General features: G+C 47.5%; 1 protein-coding gene across 1 annotated transcript in view; it reads right to left on the bottom strand.

The window, feature by feature from the left end:
• Positions 1–18,101, bottom strand: part of TENM4 (teneurin transmembrane protein 4) — a 725,358-nt gene that overhangs the window by 117,409 nt on the left and 589,848 nt on the right. The window contains exon 15 of the mRNA XM_037138546.2: positions 17,392–17,592. Within this exon, the coding sequence (XP_036994441.2) occupies positions 17,392–17,592 (201 nt within the window). The remainder of the gene's footprint in view (positions 1–17,391; positions 17,593–18,101) is intronic.

Here is an 18,101-nt window from a genome sequence, read left to right on the forward strand (position 1 = left end):
GGGTTCACGTTCTGTCCTGCTCTGTGCTTCATCATTTCAACTCCAGGCATCATCCAAGCGGCCTTCCTGATCCCAAGCACAGAGACGGTGGTGGAGGGGTTGGTGCACTCCGCAGCCAGGGTGGAAGTGCCCGGCCTTTCACAAACACGCGCACGGCCTGATTCAGAAGCCCCTTGAGCCTGGGGTCAGTACAGCTTTGCGGTTACTCAGACAGGGGCTGTGAAGGCTCCAAACATAACTGCTTTTTATGGGAAATGGGTTGAGTAACCGCAGCCACCGACGCTCTCTGCCAGAGCTCTGATGGAGACCCTGACTTGGTTCTGGGCCTTGCAGCCCAGCCATCTCCCAGTGAAAATCCCAATACCTCTCATTTCTTTCAAACTAAAGTAATTGGTGTCTGTGTCAAACTGCAGTTGGCCATTACTACTCCCTTCTAAGTTACTAATAGCTACTTTTGAAAAAAGGAATGAAAACAAAATTAGATCTTAGAGGTTGGGACATTTGTTATGAATCTATAAGGCAATGGCTAAAATGTTCAAGAATTAAAAAAAAATCGATGATGTGTTTCCATGCCAGACACTTCGCCAAGCACACTGCCTGAAGGGGAGGTGCTGGGTGCAGTCACACACCGATTTCCTAGCTACCCAGAGAGGAGGGAGGCCGCTGCACAACGGGGTCACGGAGCCCTGACCTAGAGACAGGTTCTTTGACTTCTCCAATGTGTTGCAGGTGGGCAGTAACGATGTGGCCTCACCGCACCTGTGCTGGCCACCGGGCCTGGGATGAACGCTCGGTGAAATAGGTGATCAAAAGGGTATGGCAAAGCTCACCCACCCAGGAAACATTTCTTGGGACAACGAGTTCTAGACCAGGAGTCCAAGGACCAGGTTTGCAAGTTCTGCGCCTGCTCAGCCACTAGTCTGCCGTGTGACCCTGGGAAGGTCGCTTCCCCTCTTTCGGTATCAGTTTCCTCATCTACTGTGGGGGGAATCTGATGGCATTGGAAGTCCCTTCTGTCTCTAAGCCTGCGGGGGTCTGATGTGAGTACTTCCATGTGATAGAGCATCGTCTACCCCCACGCTCAGCTCAAGTGTCTCTCCTCCTCTGGAGTCTCCCGGGATTCATCCTGTGGTTATTTCCCCTACTGCACAGCACAGTGATTTGCTGTTTCTGCGTCTATCTCGTTATCACAATGGGGACACCGGAGGCTGGGTCAAATTCTTCTGATCCGCTTTATGCCTGATATCCAGCACAGAACTCGGCACACAACAGACCCTTAGTTAAGGTTTATTGGATAATGGGAGAATCTGCGTGTGCCTGGGGCTATAGGTACCTGAGAATGTACAACAGTCCACAGATCCCCTGTGCAGCCTGGCTGAAAATCCGTGCAGGGCTATTTGCCTGTTTATCTCTAGTGAGTTGTGGTTATGGGAACCTTCCAAGTAAGGGTGGGACTGGGGAACAGTGTCTCTCCGTACAGCTGCCCTTCTGGAATGGGGCTTTCCGAGTCTGTTCTTCAAACTTCTCTACCATCTTCGTACACAGAACACAGTGACAATCTCCAGACCCCAGGCCTCCCCAAGTCCTGTTTCTGGAGTTTCCAACCCCTCTGCACAGCGCTGTACAGGGCAGTGACCTCCAGTGACTCTGGAGGCTGAGCCTGCACTCAGGGCTTGACCTTCCCTGAGACACTGGGAGGGAAGATTAGCATAGCTCTTATTTGGCACACGGCACTGTTTCCAAGGGTAGTTTATGGTGGTACCAAGGTGTGAGCCATGCGAGAGACAGGCTGCTGGGGCCCAAGCCTTGGTGATTCAGCCATCAGGGCATGCAGTCTTTGGAACACCAGTAAGGGGGTGGAGAGCAGAGGAGGCAGGATCTCCCCACAGCTTGACTGTCTGACTTCAGATCTTAGCCAACAGGTAGTTCAGTGGTCTGGAAGCAGTGGGGACAAAAGAGTGGGACTTAGAATCAGATGTGCTCCGAATGTCAGTTCTGCCAATTATTTGACTTCGGGCAACCTCTTCAATGGCCCTGAGCTTCATTTTCTTCCTCTATAAAGTGGGGATGATGACCGCACACGCTCCAGAGGGCACTGAGTTCCTGATATGTAGCAGGTATTGATAAATTCATAGTGATGCATTCATTCTTCCAATAATATCCCACGCATGCCCACTGTGTGCCAGAGACTGTGCCTAGGAATCCAGAAGTCAACAAGATATGCTCTCCACGCTCCAAGAGCTCCCAGTCCAGACCAAGCACAAACTGATACTGGTGTTCCAAAGATGTCCAAACAACCCACAGCTGTTAACACTTCTGCACCTTTTTGCTTATGTGCAATGAATAAAAACCATGAATCTTAGGGCCAGATGGATTTGGGGTCTACCCTTGGCTTTGCCACTCACTGGCTGGGTAACCTGCAAGTTATGAAATTCACTGAGTCCTACTTTCCATTTTTGTAAAATGGGAACAATAATTCCCACTTCACCAATTTCACAGGGCTGGTACTAGATCAAAGGAGGGAATGTATGAGAAAGCTGTATTTGGCTTAATAGTTAACACTTATAACTCTCCATGTACCATTTCTCATTTAACTCACAGCAATCCTGTGAAACACCTGGCTATTATCTCTCCTTCAGGTGAGGCTACTGAGACCCAGGCAGCATAAGGGGATTCCACAAGGTCATGTGGTCACCTGGTGCTTCTTCCTCATTTTGACAATCCTCAGAGCAATGCTGTAGGGCAGACAATTTCCAGATAAGGGGACAGTCAGGTAAAGGGGCAGCCTTCCCTTAGAGGGGAACTTCCGGAAGTTCCAGTTCTTCTAGCACAGTCTACCCCCTTTTCACCCACACCCTTTTCTGGCCCTGTGATATCCAAGTTGTAGACCCTGGGTAGATGTGAAATGAAATGAGATCCTCTTTGCAGAGTTTCCCAGACACTTGGTCTCACTATTCTCATCTGGAGTCTGCTGCGCCGTCCATCCAAGCGCTCCATTTCCTGGCCGGTTAGTTTACACCAGACGCGCTCTCCTGGCCTGGAGCTCCCGTTGCCTCGTGGCCGGGAGGCCTTCCATCAGCCCTTTATAAGCTGGGTGTGAGTTCTTATACTTTGATGGAAGGGTCCTGAACAGGCTGACTTTGATGTTTATGGGGTGCTGACTGATGGTCAGACAACCTGTTGGAGTCCAGGTTCTCCTCTGTCTGAGTGGAAGAGACCCACTGGCTCATCGCAGAAGCTTGAGATGCTACTTTATTATTTGTCCTCAAGATATGGGCACTATTGTTTACACATACACACACACATGCACACACACATCAATATTTTTTGTTCTTAAAGTAAGAGGAATTCCTTTATTTTTTCTTCTCAATTCTGCTTTGACATTAAAGCTGATAGAACTTCCCAGAGTGGAGAATGGAAACCAAGTAGTATGAGGCTAAAGAACATGCTTTGACAGCTCATATACCCTTTATGTAACGTAAGCAGTGCTTTGTGAAATTCGGGTCATGGCTCCTCTCTAGGTCTCAAGTCTCCTTAAATGTAAACAGGGGATGGCATCAGCCGTTGCAGAGTTGTAGGAATTGCTCTCATTTGTGTAATTTCATGAGCGCTCACTACAGGGGGTCCCGGGGATCCAGTGGTGACTCTAACAAACACGTTCTTTCCTGACCTCAGGGGTTTACATTCTGGCACGGCAGCGAGATAGAACCTCAATCAATTACACGAGGGCACATGAATGGAAGTGCAGCTTCGAGCCTAGTGCTTGGCACATGGTCAGGATGTGATCGACTGTGCACACATTCCTGTAAGAAAGGAAATAAGGCAGAGAGGCAAGGGCACCGGACTTGGGCCCTTGTTCAAATGAAATCAGATCACATGAGAATTCTGGTTCATGCAACATACCCAATACAAGTGAGCATTGGATGAATGCTAGTTGACATTCACGTGATTAACATCAGAACTTTCCCACTAAATGCTGGAGGGTCAGGGCCTGGGAGGGCTCTTCTGAAGTACCATGGAACACACAATCCATAGGGTACACTTTGGTTCTGATTCTGACCCCCGATTTCCCTGGGTCCCTGTGGAGTCCTGAGATAATTACTTAATTACTTAATCCGAGCCAGACTTCTTCACCCCCCAAATGGAGAGAGTAATAACGGTCTCCTACGGGGTGAGTGGGGATAATTGAAGGAAGTATATGCGAAAAGTTCAATGCATGTTATGTACACGACTGAATAATGAGGACCTAAGACATCTTGTATCAGCACAATTCCTAGTCAAATAGCAGAGAAGCACCTTCCTGACGAGCGAAATATCTGCTTTTCTAGTATCAGCCTTGAACTTTGGATAGTAAGCCCTTTCTCTGGCCACCTAGCATGGTACCATCAGCTAAGACCTTCAGAGCCCAGTTAAAAGCTATTTCCATTTGTAGTGTAGGTGTCCTCTTGAAAACAGGTGAAAACCCCCAACTCCTCTAAAATTCCAAGCCCATGGAATTTTAAGTCCTGACCGTGTAAGTCCTTGGAGACAAACCAAGCTAGGCCTAAGAACACCTTAGCTCTCTCCCCCACTTTTTAAAATCCTCACCCAGGGAGATGTCTATTGATTTTAGAAAGAGGGGAAAGGAGGGAGGGAGAGAGAAAGAAATATTAATATGAGAGAGAGAAATATCGACTGGTTGCCTTTTGCATGTGCTCTGATGGGGCACTGAACCCGCAACCTAGGCATGTGCCCTGACCGGGAATCAAATCCACGACCTTTTGGTTTACAGGATGATACTCCAGCCAACTGAGCCACACCAGCCAGGGCTGAACATCTTAGTTCTTTCCCTAGACACTTCCCCTTCCCACCCCACCTCTGCCCTGCCTCACCCGTGCACATGTCTGTCTTCTCTCTAGACCGGAAGCCATCTTGAGGGCAGGCTCTAACATTTATTCATCTTGGTTCCCTGGCAGCAGGCCCCAGGCCTGGCACAGCATGTGCTTTCAACAAATATTTGTCGAAGGAACAGACGAATTAAAAGACAAAAAAGCTTCATGGAAGAGGCGTTATGTCAGTTGGCTCCACTCTATCTCAGTGCCATATTGTGCAAAATTTATTTGGTTAAATATATTCATGTAGGCTCAGTCTCCTTTGTGCCTAACCTTCTTAGAAACTCATTTTCTCCAATCACCAAGTGAGAATGCCGTAATTTTAAAGTGTTCCGTCCTTACACCCTCACACACATCTTCTTCATGCCCACATCTATGTCCCACCCGTTCTCCTTGTACAACGCAGGGGGATACATGAGGGGAAGGTGAAAGGGGCAGGGAAAGATGCAAGGTTTACTATTGGTTGATTGTGCCCCAGAGTGTACACATATGGGAAAATGCTGCCCAGGCTCCTCTCGTTAAATATTGATCTCATAAGAGCCCGGATGAAGCTGGAGACCTATCATGGGGCTACATTTTAATTTGTCCTGACTTACTTTGCAATTCTGTTCTTTAACACAGCTGGCAGGGAAAGCTGTGTCTTCCCCCAAAGGCAGAGACATACATATAATTTTCTCATAAAGTTTCTTCAACTTGGAAAGATGCAAAAAATTGACATGAGTTGGGGGTGGAGGGGACCCCGCCCAAGAATCTGTGGTCTTTCCTGCTGACCCGGGAACAGATACAGATGAAGATTTTTTCTTACATTCCCAGGGTGTGTAACTAGAGCCTTGACCCCATGCAACCTCCCGGGAAGTCCTTCGGTAAGTCTGCACTGAGCACTAAAAAAAGGATGATAGGGAAAAGTGTTCCATTTTGCTTAGGACCTGAAGTTCTTAGAGTGACCTTAAGAAATTGTAATAGAGGGTCAAGTAATTTAAAATGATTCCCACTGGGATTTTGTTTTATTACCAGCTCATCTGAGTTAGTGCACAGCTTGGGGACTGTCTCTGAAATCCTGGTACATTTTTAGTCTCAGCCTCATGACACAGAACTTGAGGCAAAAATAAGGAGAAAATGTAGAACCATTGTTGGTGGTACACAAGTACTACCTCATTAAATCCTCACAACAGTTCTGCAATGATATTTTCACTTCAGTAGTGTAGGTGAGGAAACAGCCCGGAGAGATTAGGAGACTTGCTCAAAGATACTTAGAATACCTCTTAGAATAAGAGGTGACAGATTAACACAGCTATTTGGTTTGTAAATTATGGGACCAGGTTTAGGCAAAAGCTCAAGTGATCTGACTTATTTCCCTGTTAGTTATGCATTAGATCATCACTCCAGCTAAACTATGGGATCTCTGAAGTCAGAATCTGAGTCTCCTTCCTCACCCTGACCCAGTTTTGATCATACTAAGTACTTCTTCTTTTGTTTATTTGTCTATTTGTCTATACATCCTCTACCCATTCATCAGCCTACCCGCCCACTTATCCATCCATCCATCCATCCATCCATCCATCCATCCATCCATCCATCCATCTATCCATCCATCATCCATCCAACTAGCTGTGTGACTTGGGAAAGTGACTTCATCTTTCTGTGCCTCAACTTTCTCTTCTGCAAAATGAGGCATAGACACCAACCTCTTAGGGCCATGTGAGGCTGACATGAACAGCATGCCATGGGCCTAGTATATGCATTCTTTCATAAACACTCACTACATAGCAACTGTATCACATTAATGTGCTGGAAATATCCAGGGGAAGGGAGGATCTGAAGATACTTGGGAGAGCAAGGGGATGACGTGAACAACTGAGGCGCCTCTCACCAGCTGAAGAGGACTGGATACAGAGCACAGTGAGGGACAGGCTTGGTGGGCACCTCATCCTCTGGGGACAGGTATGTATGTGGAGACCCATGTGAGGGATGTGTGAGGATAATGGAAAAGTACATAACTAATGCTTCAGGGTTCTCAGTAAGATAGAGCTCTCTGCTGAGCAGGATGCTGATCAATAAGTGTGGAAGTCTGAAAGAGCCCCTTGGGAAGGAAAGCTATAACTCACAAAGTACAAGAAGAACTGCAGCTGGGAGGGCCCAGGAGTCACTAAAGATAATGAGCATGATGTGACTTGGCTTACGGCTCTCAGAAGCTCAACTCCAAGATCAGAGACGGTGAGTGGTTGGGATGATGCTGGGTTTTCAAGGTGGATGTGGAAGAAAGGCAGAGAGACCGGGAAGCTGAGAATGATGAAGTAAAAGAGCTGGAGGTGAAGGACCAGGGGAAGAGCAGAAAATGAAGGAGGAGGGAAAGCCAAGAGGGTGCTGACACTGGGCAGGAAGGGGCCTGGTTGTGGCCAGGGCACCTCCTCAAGGCAGGTTTAGGGGCAAGACTTAAAAAGAGGAGCAGGTTTTGTGATCAGAGCATGAGAAGGCACCTCAGAGATGCCCTTGCATCCCACAGACAGGAAAATGAGGGCCCTGAAAGCGGAACGCCTTGTCTGGTGCTGCACACTGACACCCACGTCGGGACCCACGTAAGGACCTGATGGCTGCCTCAGCAAAGAGTCATGTAAAGGCCCAGACAGACAAACGGCTTAAAGGGAGGCCAACCACACTCTGGTTTCTCCCCTGTGCCTCTGCACACGCTGTTTCCATGGTCTGGTTACCCTGATCTTCACATGTTCAACTCCAAATGCGCTTCAAGTTCTGACTCCAAAGCCACCTCCTCCTTAAAGCCTCTTTCCGGTTCCCCAGCTAAAAGACATTTCTCTTCCTGCATCCCCAAGGCACTTTACAGGCACTTTTCTTTATCGGGGTTATTAGCATTGCCTCCCAAACCCTGCCATCATCAGATTAAACTCTGCACTCCACAGTGAGTCTGACACAGGAAATTCACGTTGTGCCAGATTCCAGGGGTATGAGGCAGGGTGCCTGACCTAACTATTCAAGGTTCTGTGATTTTGCACAGAACAGAGGCATGGGTTTAAGCAAGCTGGGCAGAGAGCCTGCTCTGTTGCTTCCCAGATATGAGGAAAAATATCGCACACCTCTGACTTTTACTTTTGTCATTTATAAAATGGCAATAATGATACATATTCACCAGAATGTTAAAACTGATTGAAAAATATATGGGGTTGGTAAAAGTCGGTTTACAGTTGTGAGTACATGAAACACGGAGTTGATAAAGCTATTGTAATAATCTCACTCCATGAAGGTCTCTTTCCATCTGAACAATTGCACACCTACTTTTGCCCACCCCTGTTTTGCACACCTACTATGTGTTAGATCTACCTCTAGACTGGGGACTCACAAATTATATATAATTATCCCTATCCTCAAGTAACTCTAGTCTACCAATGCTTAATGAGCACAAAGCTGGCCACCCTGTCTGGTATACAGTAAACCGATCACATGTTCCCTTTCTCTTCCACCGGCTACCTATCCCTGTAGTGTGAGCAAATTGGTTTGAATATAGCACCTACTCTCCCTCCTTCCCTCTGTCACTAAATTGGGCAGAGGGCTTTTTAGTCTCAGTGCGGGTTCCAGGAAGAAGCCAGAAGGGAAGGAAGGTGCAGGAAAGGAGCCTCCTCACAGTAATTGGTCTCCTTTTGACATTGAGGTCAAACCCAAGCCACTTTCCTGTGCTTTTCAACTTCCGTCCCCAGCACCTAAGAGTCCAAACTGCTCCAAGCCATGGCTCTGTCCCACGGATCGAGATGGCAGCGTGCTAATGAGCCTGGGAAGCCTTCAAACCAAGCAGAAAGGTGGATTCCAGTATGTCGGTGCAGAGTGGTCTCCACACTTATTTCCCTCAGGACTAGGATTTCAATCAAAGCACCCATCACAAGGAGTAGTAGGCCACTGCTATTCATCTTAATTGGAGGGCATTGGGCTTCCTGATCAGAGGTGTTCCGGCCTAGTTTGGAGGATGTCTTCAAATAGGGACTGACTTTGCTGAAGGATAACAAGCTGGGAAAGGGCTGGTGTGCAGAGGAGCCAAGAACGTGACTGGATGCGTATTTTCAGCCAGGGCTGGCCCACGTATCCAAACTGCACTGAAAGGACCCAAAATGGGTGAACTGAAAACACAGCTGATATTCCATGTCCTTCCCAAAGGCTTCCAACCCAGATATCTCTTGAGAAAGGCCTGCCTTTCCACCCAGTCATACGCTCATCTAACTCTCTCCTGGACACCTCCACCTGGATGTCCCCCAGGTACCACAAACCACATGCCAATATTAGTTTGCTGTTGGAAGGGGCACCGGAAATGTCAAGCTTTGTAAAACCAAATCTGATTGTGTTGCATCTCTGCTTAAAACTTTTCAGTGGCTCCCACTGACAGATAAAACCTAAACTCTTTCAAGACCAATTATGGTCTGATGCCTGCCAACTTCCCTCACCTCTTCCCCTCTTACCACTGCCCCAGATACCCTAAGCCAAGCCAGTGCAGACTACCGATCTTTCATAGAAAATGCCGTGATCTGTCCCATCTTCGTTGCAAACCTTTGACTCCCACAATGGGCTGCTACAGTGGGCTCATCTCCTCCTTCTGCCTCTGCCAACTCAAATCCAACCTCCATGACCCACCTTAAATACAACTTCCTTCAGGAAGGCACTCTGATCACCCCAGAAAGAAACTCCTCTTTTCCTTGAACGCTGGTAGCATTGCCCAGTAAAGTGCTGGTCATGATTCAGTTTCACATGGTTCCTGGAAATGGTACCACATGAAGTGGTACTTTATAGGTCTATTACTCGACTCATTGACAGTATCTACATAAACCTTGGTAACAGTCAATGGCAAAGTTATGGAGGGGATAAATAGGGGCTCTGAAGCCAGGGAAGGCTGGATTGGAATCCCTGTTTTCCCAGAGTGCCTTTGGGCAAGTCACCCAAGCTCTCTGAACCTCGGTTTCCTGAGAATAACACCCTGCAATGTCAGAGGCTTATGTATTTGTTGTTTGAATCAATTGTGAAGCACATACATGAAGGAGCTCTGTTAAACTTCCATTCAAAGAACTGTTATTATTTTAAAATTACCAGTTATCATACCAGCAGTTTGATTCAGGTAGACAACCAGAGATTTCGTGTAAGATATCAGCTTGGGCGTCCAAACAGAAACCTGATTCAGAAGCCCAATTTCAGGAGGGCTTATATTTGCATACTAAAGAGCTTCAGTTCTGATAGAAAACGTTCCAGGGCTGTCGGAGGAAATTTTACTAAATTACCAAGCTGTCAGCTCCTGGTTTATCAACCTTTAACTCTGGCAGTATTTAGGAGTATGCCTGCCTGGGCCCAATTTCCCAGTATTTGATTAAATGTTAGGAACTGACCGTCTCATTGTGTTTCAACCTCCACGCTACTTTCCTGACAACGGGCGGGCTCTTCTCTGCCTCCTTCTGACACCTCCTCTTTTTTCTCTGCCTTGGTGTCAATCTCTCCGACATTTATTATTCTGAACTTTGATTTTAGGCTAGTTGGAAGGGGTACAGGAAATGTCAAGTCTCGGTGGATATTATTCCTCGGGTGAAATTCTAACCTTGAGCTTCCCCTCCCGTAACATACCTATACAGAAATAGCCCAGTGTGATCACTTCCTTTTGATGTTTAATTGGATGTCGGTGCTGTGCTTTCTGGGCTGAGAAGTTGATGCTGCTCAGAGAAGGAACAATTCCAGCTACACACAAATGAGACTTGTAACATGGGAGAATGCTCGATGCTGAATCTAATTTTCTCTCCCATCCATGAACATAAGACAATTTCTCTGGCATTAAAGCTTCTCACTCAGTCTTTCTGTCATTAATAAGAACTAAATTCTGTTCCCTCAAATTTAAATGTAATTATATTGTGCCTCGTAAATAAGATTGAATTACCATTTTCAAAATTTAGCACTAATGCAACTGCTATGTTCAGAGCTTTAATTTTTTTTAACCCTGTTGCCACTTTCAGCTTATTTTTTTAAGATCTTGAGCTTATTTTGTGGTCAGCTGTGACTTAATCTGATTAGAACTTTTCTGCTCCATGTCCATCTAGCCATTATTGCTATTAATTATACTTGAGTTGCTTTTCTTTTTGGTAGGGGAAGAGAGTAAGAGAAGAAATTGAAAGCTCAGAGGACTGGAGCTTGAATTTTAGAAGGTCCCCCTAAGTGAAGGTAGAACGTAGGCCAAGTTGAGCTGAGAGGCATCAAGAAAAGGCCTTGATGTGGAGCCTGAAAGGGAAATCTACAATGTGCATGAAAGCACTTCTTTCATCCAAGATTTCCAGCGAGCATCGGGCGGACTCCATGATTTGGACCCTGCCTATTTTTCTGACCTAACTTCCTACACCCACATGTGGCTGTTATTCTCCAGTCAGTCTGAGGTGGGGCTTTACACACAGATGGTGTTCTGCACAGCTGTCTGTACTTCTGCACACGTCATTCCCTCCGCCTGGACTCCTCCCCTCCTGTGTCACTAGGGAGCCCCCTTCCGTCCCCTGTCAGGGTGTGGCTCACCTGTCTCATCCCTGGGGAGGACTTTCCCAGCTTCCTCTCCCATTCCTGTTTTGGCCGAGCTCACTGCTCCTGGCTTTGTGCTCACAAACCCAACTCTACACATATCAGTCAGAGCTCTTATTGTGTCTTATGATTAGGTGTCGCTTCCTTTATGGACAGTGGCTCTTTGATTTTCAGTGCCTAGATCAGTGCCCACACACAGGGAAGCCAAGAAAGTTCACGAGTAAACGAAGTAGTCAATGCATGTGTCTGGTTGGCGCAGGCATGCAGGTGTGCAGTGTGGAGCTGGGCTGGGTGCTCTCTCCACAGAGGCTGTGTTCTGCTCTTGAATGACACTCAGGAAGCTCATTATCCTGGGAGGAGGTTGATGCTCATGCTTGGTGGCCTTCATTCTGTTGCTTGGGGATAAGTGTGCCAGCAAATTAATGACTCTTATCTAGACTTAGTAACCAGTACTGGTGGGTAGACAATCACAGAAACCAAGCTTCTGAGAGACTAAGCAAGTTGTTCAAGGTCACATAGACCCAAATCCAGGCCTGGTTCTGAACCTTTACTATAACAACTGCCTTCAAGCTTAACCTTTATTAAGAGTCTAAATAATGTTTGGCTAATTTAGATTTAATCATGGATTCTAAAAATATATACTAATACTTTACTTACTGAGTGCTTATTGAATGCCAGCCACCATGCTAGGCATTTTTTTCATACATATTAAAGCTAATTTGAAAAACAATAATGCAAGGCAGGTATCATTAGCTGTATTCTCTGGACAAGCTGAGTCTTAAAAGGCTAGCTTGGTCCTACTCCGAATCCTATGCACTTGTACTGCCTGCACACACTACCTCCAAGCCTGTACTGCCGAGTCTCTAAAACATCTTCCCCTGTTATTTCATGAAACTCAGTTGCAACGAAATGGTACGATTCATAACCCACCAGCATGAGCATTTTATAGGCACAATGCCTGCCATGTACTGCTCCTATGAGCCAGTGACCAAAAGGGATAAGATGTGGTGAGAGGGCCCTCCTCCGCAAGAGTCATTTAAGGAAGACTACAGAGAGCTCACAGAGCAGTGGGAATGGGGGTGAATTTATGGGGCTGAGGACAGTGGTCACTAGGCGGGGGTGGAGAAGGGAGACCCGAGGGAGAGACAGCAGAGGGTGAGCAACAGGTCCAAGGGGTCACATTTGAAATGCATCCTGGAAAATGCCACCGAGCCTGAAATCTCCTTTAGAAGTCATTAGGGTCTGACAAAAAGGGTAGGCTTTTCCAATTTTAAAGAGCATCTCAAAGATGGCCTTCCCCTTTCTGAAGTAGCTCCAAGCCTAAGAAGCAAAGCCAACACAAGCTCTTGGGGAGGGATGGGAGGGAGTCATTCTGCTGGGCCTTGTGGCCGTGAGTGTCGCTTTACACAAACGCTGAGGGGAATCCAGCCCAGCAGGATGAAAGAGCTGAAATAAGGCCAGCTCTTGGGGGGCACTGGGCATGAAACTAACAGGGGTTAGTTTGGGAAAGTGATGGAGAAGGAGCCAGGGAATTTGATTTCAGCCCTGCAGAGTGGGTCCTGCGGGAAGAGATGAGACTGTCTATCTCTGCTCCTGTGCTGGGATCTTCCAGGGCAGACAGAGCCTGTAGCTGTGGCCCCTCCCTCCCCTTTGATCTTCAGAGAATAAGTCATTCACTCAACGATCACTGAGGACCTGATGTGTGCCAGGCTGTGTGCTAGTAATATCCACAGACCCTGACCTCATGGTTGGCAGGAGTTTGGCACGAGACCGGCTCTGTTACAATACACTGCTTGATTTGCCACAGAGTGGTGGAGGGTGCTTAGGGCCAGATCTGGCACTTGCTGACCGGGTGTGAGGGCGGGTGGGGTGGGGGGCAGGGACAGACACTGGCAAGGAGTTTGACTTTTCTGAGCTTCAGTGTCCTTAGGTAGGAAATGGAACTAGTTGTACTTCCCTCATGGGGTCCTCATGAACCTTGACTGAGGTGATGGCTGTAAAGCCCTGAGTTGAGGACCTGGTATATGAGAAGCACTAAGAAACAGATGGTTCTTTAGTTAAAGCTCCATCCTGTGGCTTATCAGGGAGAAAGACGAGATTACTAACAAGGAAACCTCTTTGCATGGGAAGGGGGCTTGAGGCGAGAGCTGCGCCCTCAGCAACAATGGGCGTGGACTTCATTCAAACACTGCCACCGATGAGCGGAATTACTTTAAAATCACTTCCCCTCACTGATTCTTTCCTGTCTGCAACAAACAACAGCAGTAGCATCACCTCCACCACCACCACTATCATCATCATTGCCACCACCCTCAAAAGACAGAGGAAGTGAAGGCCCGCTGGGCCCGGAGCTGAGGACGGAGGTGTGTTGGGGATACGGGACAGGACATACAACCTGTGCTCTTCCAGGACACAGGGATCTGTTCAAGCAGCTATCTTGTGTGGTTTGTGAGGAAGGAAAACCCTGTTAACGAAGCTACAGTTAAGGAGGGATTTCTGACGTGAGACTAGAAGCCAAGGTGCTGGGAACCCAGGGGTCTCAGTAAACAGTGCATAAAACCCAACTTCCCTGTCTGCACAACCCTAACCAGAGTGCTAGGGAACTTGTCAGCTCACATTTCAGTACAGGCTGGCGGCTGAGAACAGGGCCTGCTGATTTAAGCTGCTTTCATTAAATCCTCTTTCTCCACGCCAAACAGCAAGAAACCCATCTCAGGGAAGAGCTAGTCTGCCTTCCTATGTGGGACAGACTTTGGGGTTCCATTTATGCCGACCCCGCATCCTACAGTCAGCGCTGATGGTGTAAGAATTACTTTGGATGTGTCTGCCAGCCTGCAGCTCCTGATGGGAGGGCCCTGCCCCGGCCCTGCAGGCCAGGAGCAGACAACACAAACAACATGAGTAAAGCTACCGCTTGCTGGTGTCTGAGTTGTGCCAGACACCGCATTAACCACCTTACCTACATCTTCTCACTGAATTCTCATATAAGTCCTACAGTAGTTTTTACCCAGAAGGAAACGGTGGGTCAGGAAGCTGAAGCAACTTGCTGAAGTCATTCCAATATGGGAGCAAGTCTTCTGACGCCAAGTCCAGTGCCTGTTCTGATGCCCTGACTCCCTGAACATGCAGCCCCTTGGCGATAGTCCCTAAGACTCAATAATGAGTCTCACCTCCACTCAGTAAGAGGGCCCTTGGAAGGGAGGGAGGAGAAAGCCACGAAGGGCTCACTCTGGGCAGGCGCTCTTCTACGTGCAGACACGCACTGTATAATTCAATGATCACATGACCCTCTGCGGTAGGCACTGCTATTAACTCTACTATTCAGATAAGGAAACTGAAGCCAAGAAAAGTCAAGTACCTTGCCAAGGTCACATGGCACATGGCGGAACCAGGATTGAGCCCAGGCAGGCCCTGCCTACCCAGTAGGGGATGTGGAGAGAGAGCCACCACCCGAGTCCTTCCACTCGCCCCCAGACTGGTTCAGGAAGGGCGGTGACAGCTGAGGAGAGGCAGTGGCCTGTGGGGCAGCAGTACGGGGACCTGGGAAGCGGCCAGGCTGAGGCCCCAGGCTGGACCTGGCTACTGGCCTGTCTCAGCAGGTAGCAGGGCCAAGTTACTCAGGCAAGGTGCTGCAACTCCCCGAGCCTCGATGTGAGTGGGGATAATGACGTGCCTGCCATGCTGCCTCACAAGGCTGCTGCTGCTGCTGCTGTTGTATATGTGAAATGTCTTTCTATGCTGTGAGGCAACACAAACTGTTATTACTATTTCAAGGGGAGAGAGTCATTCTGAAGCCATCTTTTAAATTCCTGGCCTTGTGGCAATCATGTTTTAGTCAATTACAGGTTAGAGACTTAAAGCTACAATCGACATTTCTAAAAGGGCATATCTTCCCGTGCATCTTTCAAATATCTTTGTAATGTCAAGGGCCCTCACCAATGGATATTTCTATCATAACCATAACAAAAGCTAACATTTACTGAGCCCGTATCATGGGCTAAGTAGCATGCTAAGTGCCTTTTCACATTATTTTAAATAATTCCTCAACAGTAACTCCAGATGGTAAGTACTATTATCTCCATTTTACAGCTTGGAGAGGTGAAGCAACTTGCCCAAAGTTGTAACCAGTCAGTAGTAGGACCAGTGTTTGAACCCAGGTCTGTTGGATTCAGGGACCATTCTCAACACGTGAAGCTCCCTTGCCTTTGCAAGTGAAGCCACACGCGTGCTTGAGACCAGTTACGGGGAGCGGTGTGCACAGAGGTGAGAAAGATGAACACTCACAATTTTGTTCAAAGTCCCTTCCAATGGTTTTGTTGTCTTCTTTTGCAGAGCCAACTAAAGGATGCTCAGTGATCTCACCCAAAATTGTACCTATCTCCGTAGGAGGCTGTGGAGTCTCATTGGGGATCAACAGTGTACGGACACTTATATACCTATCATAAATTAGCTGTGTGGCCACGTAATGAACAATACAACCCAGCCTAGCTTTAACAGAACCATTTACTATATTGCTATAAACAGAGCTACATAAAAAGAATTATCCCTAAGACCCTGCGCATCTGTGTTTGCGATCGTGTCTTTACACAAGCCTTGCAAACTTGGATAAAAGTCCAAATTTAGACTGCGTGTTGAACATCAATTCTCCCGTCAGTAGGGAAAGACAAGTCAAAATATTCCAAAGGAACCAATGCTGCATGGATCTCACTTTTGCCAAAGGTCTCCAACATCCTTCCTGACCACCACCAGAATTGTCAATACACAATGTAATGAGCTAATTTAGCTTTACTTTGTTTAAGCAGCATGATGGGGGTAGGGAAAGTGACCTGGGGTGAAAAACAAAACAAAACACACACACAGTCAGAGATGCTATCACTTCTTAGCTGTGCGACATGGGAAAGATTTCTCAAAACTTCCTGGGTCTAAGCTTCTCCATCAGTTGATTTCTCTTCCTTTGTTTGTTGGCTGTCCCCCCTCGCTCTTCTTAGCATGTGAGCTCAGAAAGGTGGGAACTTTCTTAGCTCTTCATCCCTTCTGATTAGAAGAGTGCCTAGTACACAGTAGGTACTTGGTGAGGACTCACTGAGTAAAGTATTTTGTAAACTGGTAAACAGGGATGATGATGCCATTCTCACAGGGGTTGTGTGTGTGTGTGTGTGTGTAGATTTAAACGGTGGACACTGTTTAAATGAGATATTAGAAGTGAACATACCTACTACATACCAATACGGCACTAGGTGATTCACATGTTTTCATTGAATCCTCACCTTGAGAGACTCTATAAATCACAAAGTGATTACAGAGGGTACCAGAGTAATTATCCTTTCAATTTTGTATAAGCCCTGTGGTGAAGCAGATACTACAATCAAGATGCCATTCAACCATATGTTCGTTCATTCATTCATTCATTCATTCATCAGTGTTTCCTGAGCAGCTGCTGCGGGCCAGGCCTAGTCTAAGTCTCGAGAATGGAGAGGTAAGTGAGACATGTTTATTATCCTCATGGAACTTCCTATAGTTGCACAGAGGGTCTGGCCAGAAAAGCAGTGGGGGTCAGATGACAGAGAACCCAAGTACCACACCAAGTTTGGACTTCATTACGAGGAATGGGTGGAACCAAGGCCGCACCCTGGCAGGCCTCACCAGGGACACTGCTCCCTGCCACCCTGCCTCTAGGGACTACTGTGAGGGATGAGATTTCAGTGAAACATCTGTAAGCATGATTAACACGGTTAAGGGCAATGTTTTGAGCCCTCAGGCCACCACTAAGAAAGGAACGATGGGAAGATACTGTTTTTCAATCCTCTGCCCATTTAAGAGTAGAGGTTGGAGACTCAAGCGTTCAGAGACATGGGGCGCACACCGTTACAGGTCTGAGAACAGCGTCAGGGCATCGATCGGGCTCGGGACCGACCGGTGAACACGCTGCAGTGGAGACATCCTCCCTCCAACCTTGCTGTGCCGGTCTTTCCCCCACACTTACCGATAGAACAGTCGTGTCCAGTCCAGTTGGGGTCACAGCTACAAAGCCCGGTGTCTGGGAGGAAGGTTCCGTGGCCCGAGCACTGGTCCAGGCACGTGGCCCTGGGTGTCTCACAGTTGGTGCCTCCCCATCCCACGGAGCAGTGGCACTCGCCTCTCACGCAGACGCCCCGGCCAGAACATGTGGGGTCCATGCAGTCCACTGTGACATGAAGGAAAGAGAGCACAGGTAAGTGGCTGGCCACGGTGAGGCTTCTTTAAGCCAAGTCCCATACCCTGTAGCAGAGTGAAGGGGCTTTACACACTCTGGTGGGACACACGTTGCCTTTGGTGAGGCCACTTGGTGTGGTGAAGAGCAGTCACACTAGCGAATGGGACGGGTTCCCCGGCTGTACATGTGATTGATGTCTCCCTCTCTGTCTTGGTTCCCTTACCTGTGAAATGTGGACACAAATTCCTACCTCTTGGTGAGGGGTGGACAGAGTAAGAAATATGTATCCAGTGTTCACATAGCGCCCAGTGCCTACTGTATCTGTAATCATTGCAATAATCGAGGCCAAGACTTTGCTTCGTGCCTTTTTGCATGTCTATCTCCTAGAACAATGCCCAGCACAGAGGAGGTACTCAAAATATCCCTGCAGAACAAACTATTACTGTTTTCTGCTTCATAGTGCAGTTTTATTTACGTGAACGTGGTGCTAAAATAGATTT

Source organism: Artibeus jamaicensis, unplaced genomic scaffold (assembly GCF_021234435.1).
Source record: "Artibeus jamaicensis isolate MK-2021 breed Jamaican fruit bat unplaced genomic scaffold, CSHL_Jam_final contig_64, whole genome shotgun sequence".
NCBI classification, from domain to species: Eukaryota; Metazoa; Chordata; class Mammalia; order Chiroptera; family Phyllostomidae; genus Artibeus; species Artibeus jamaicensis.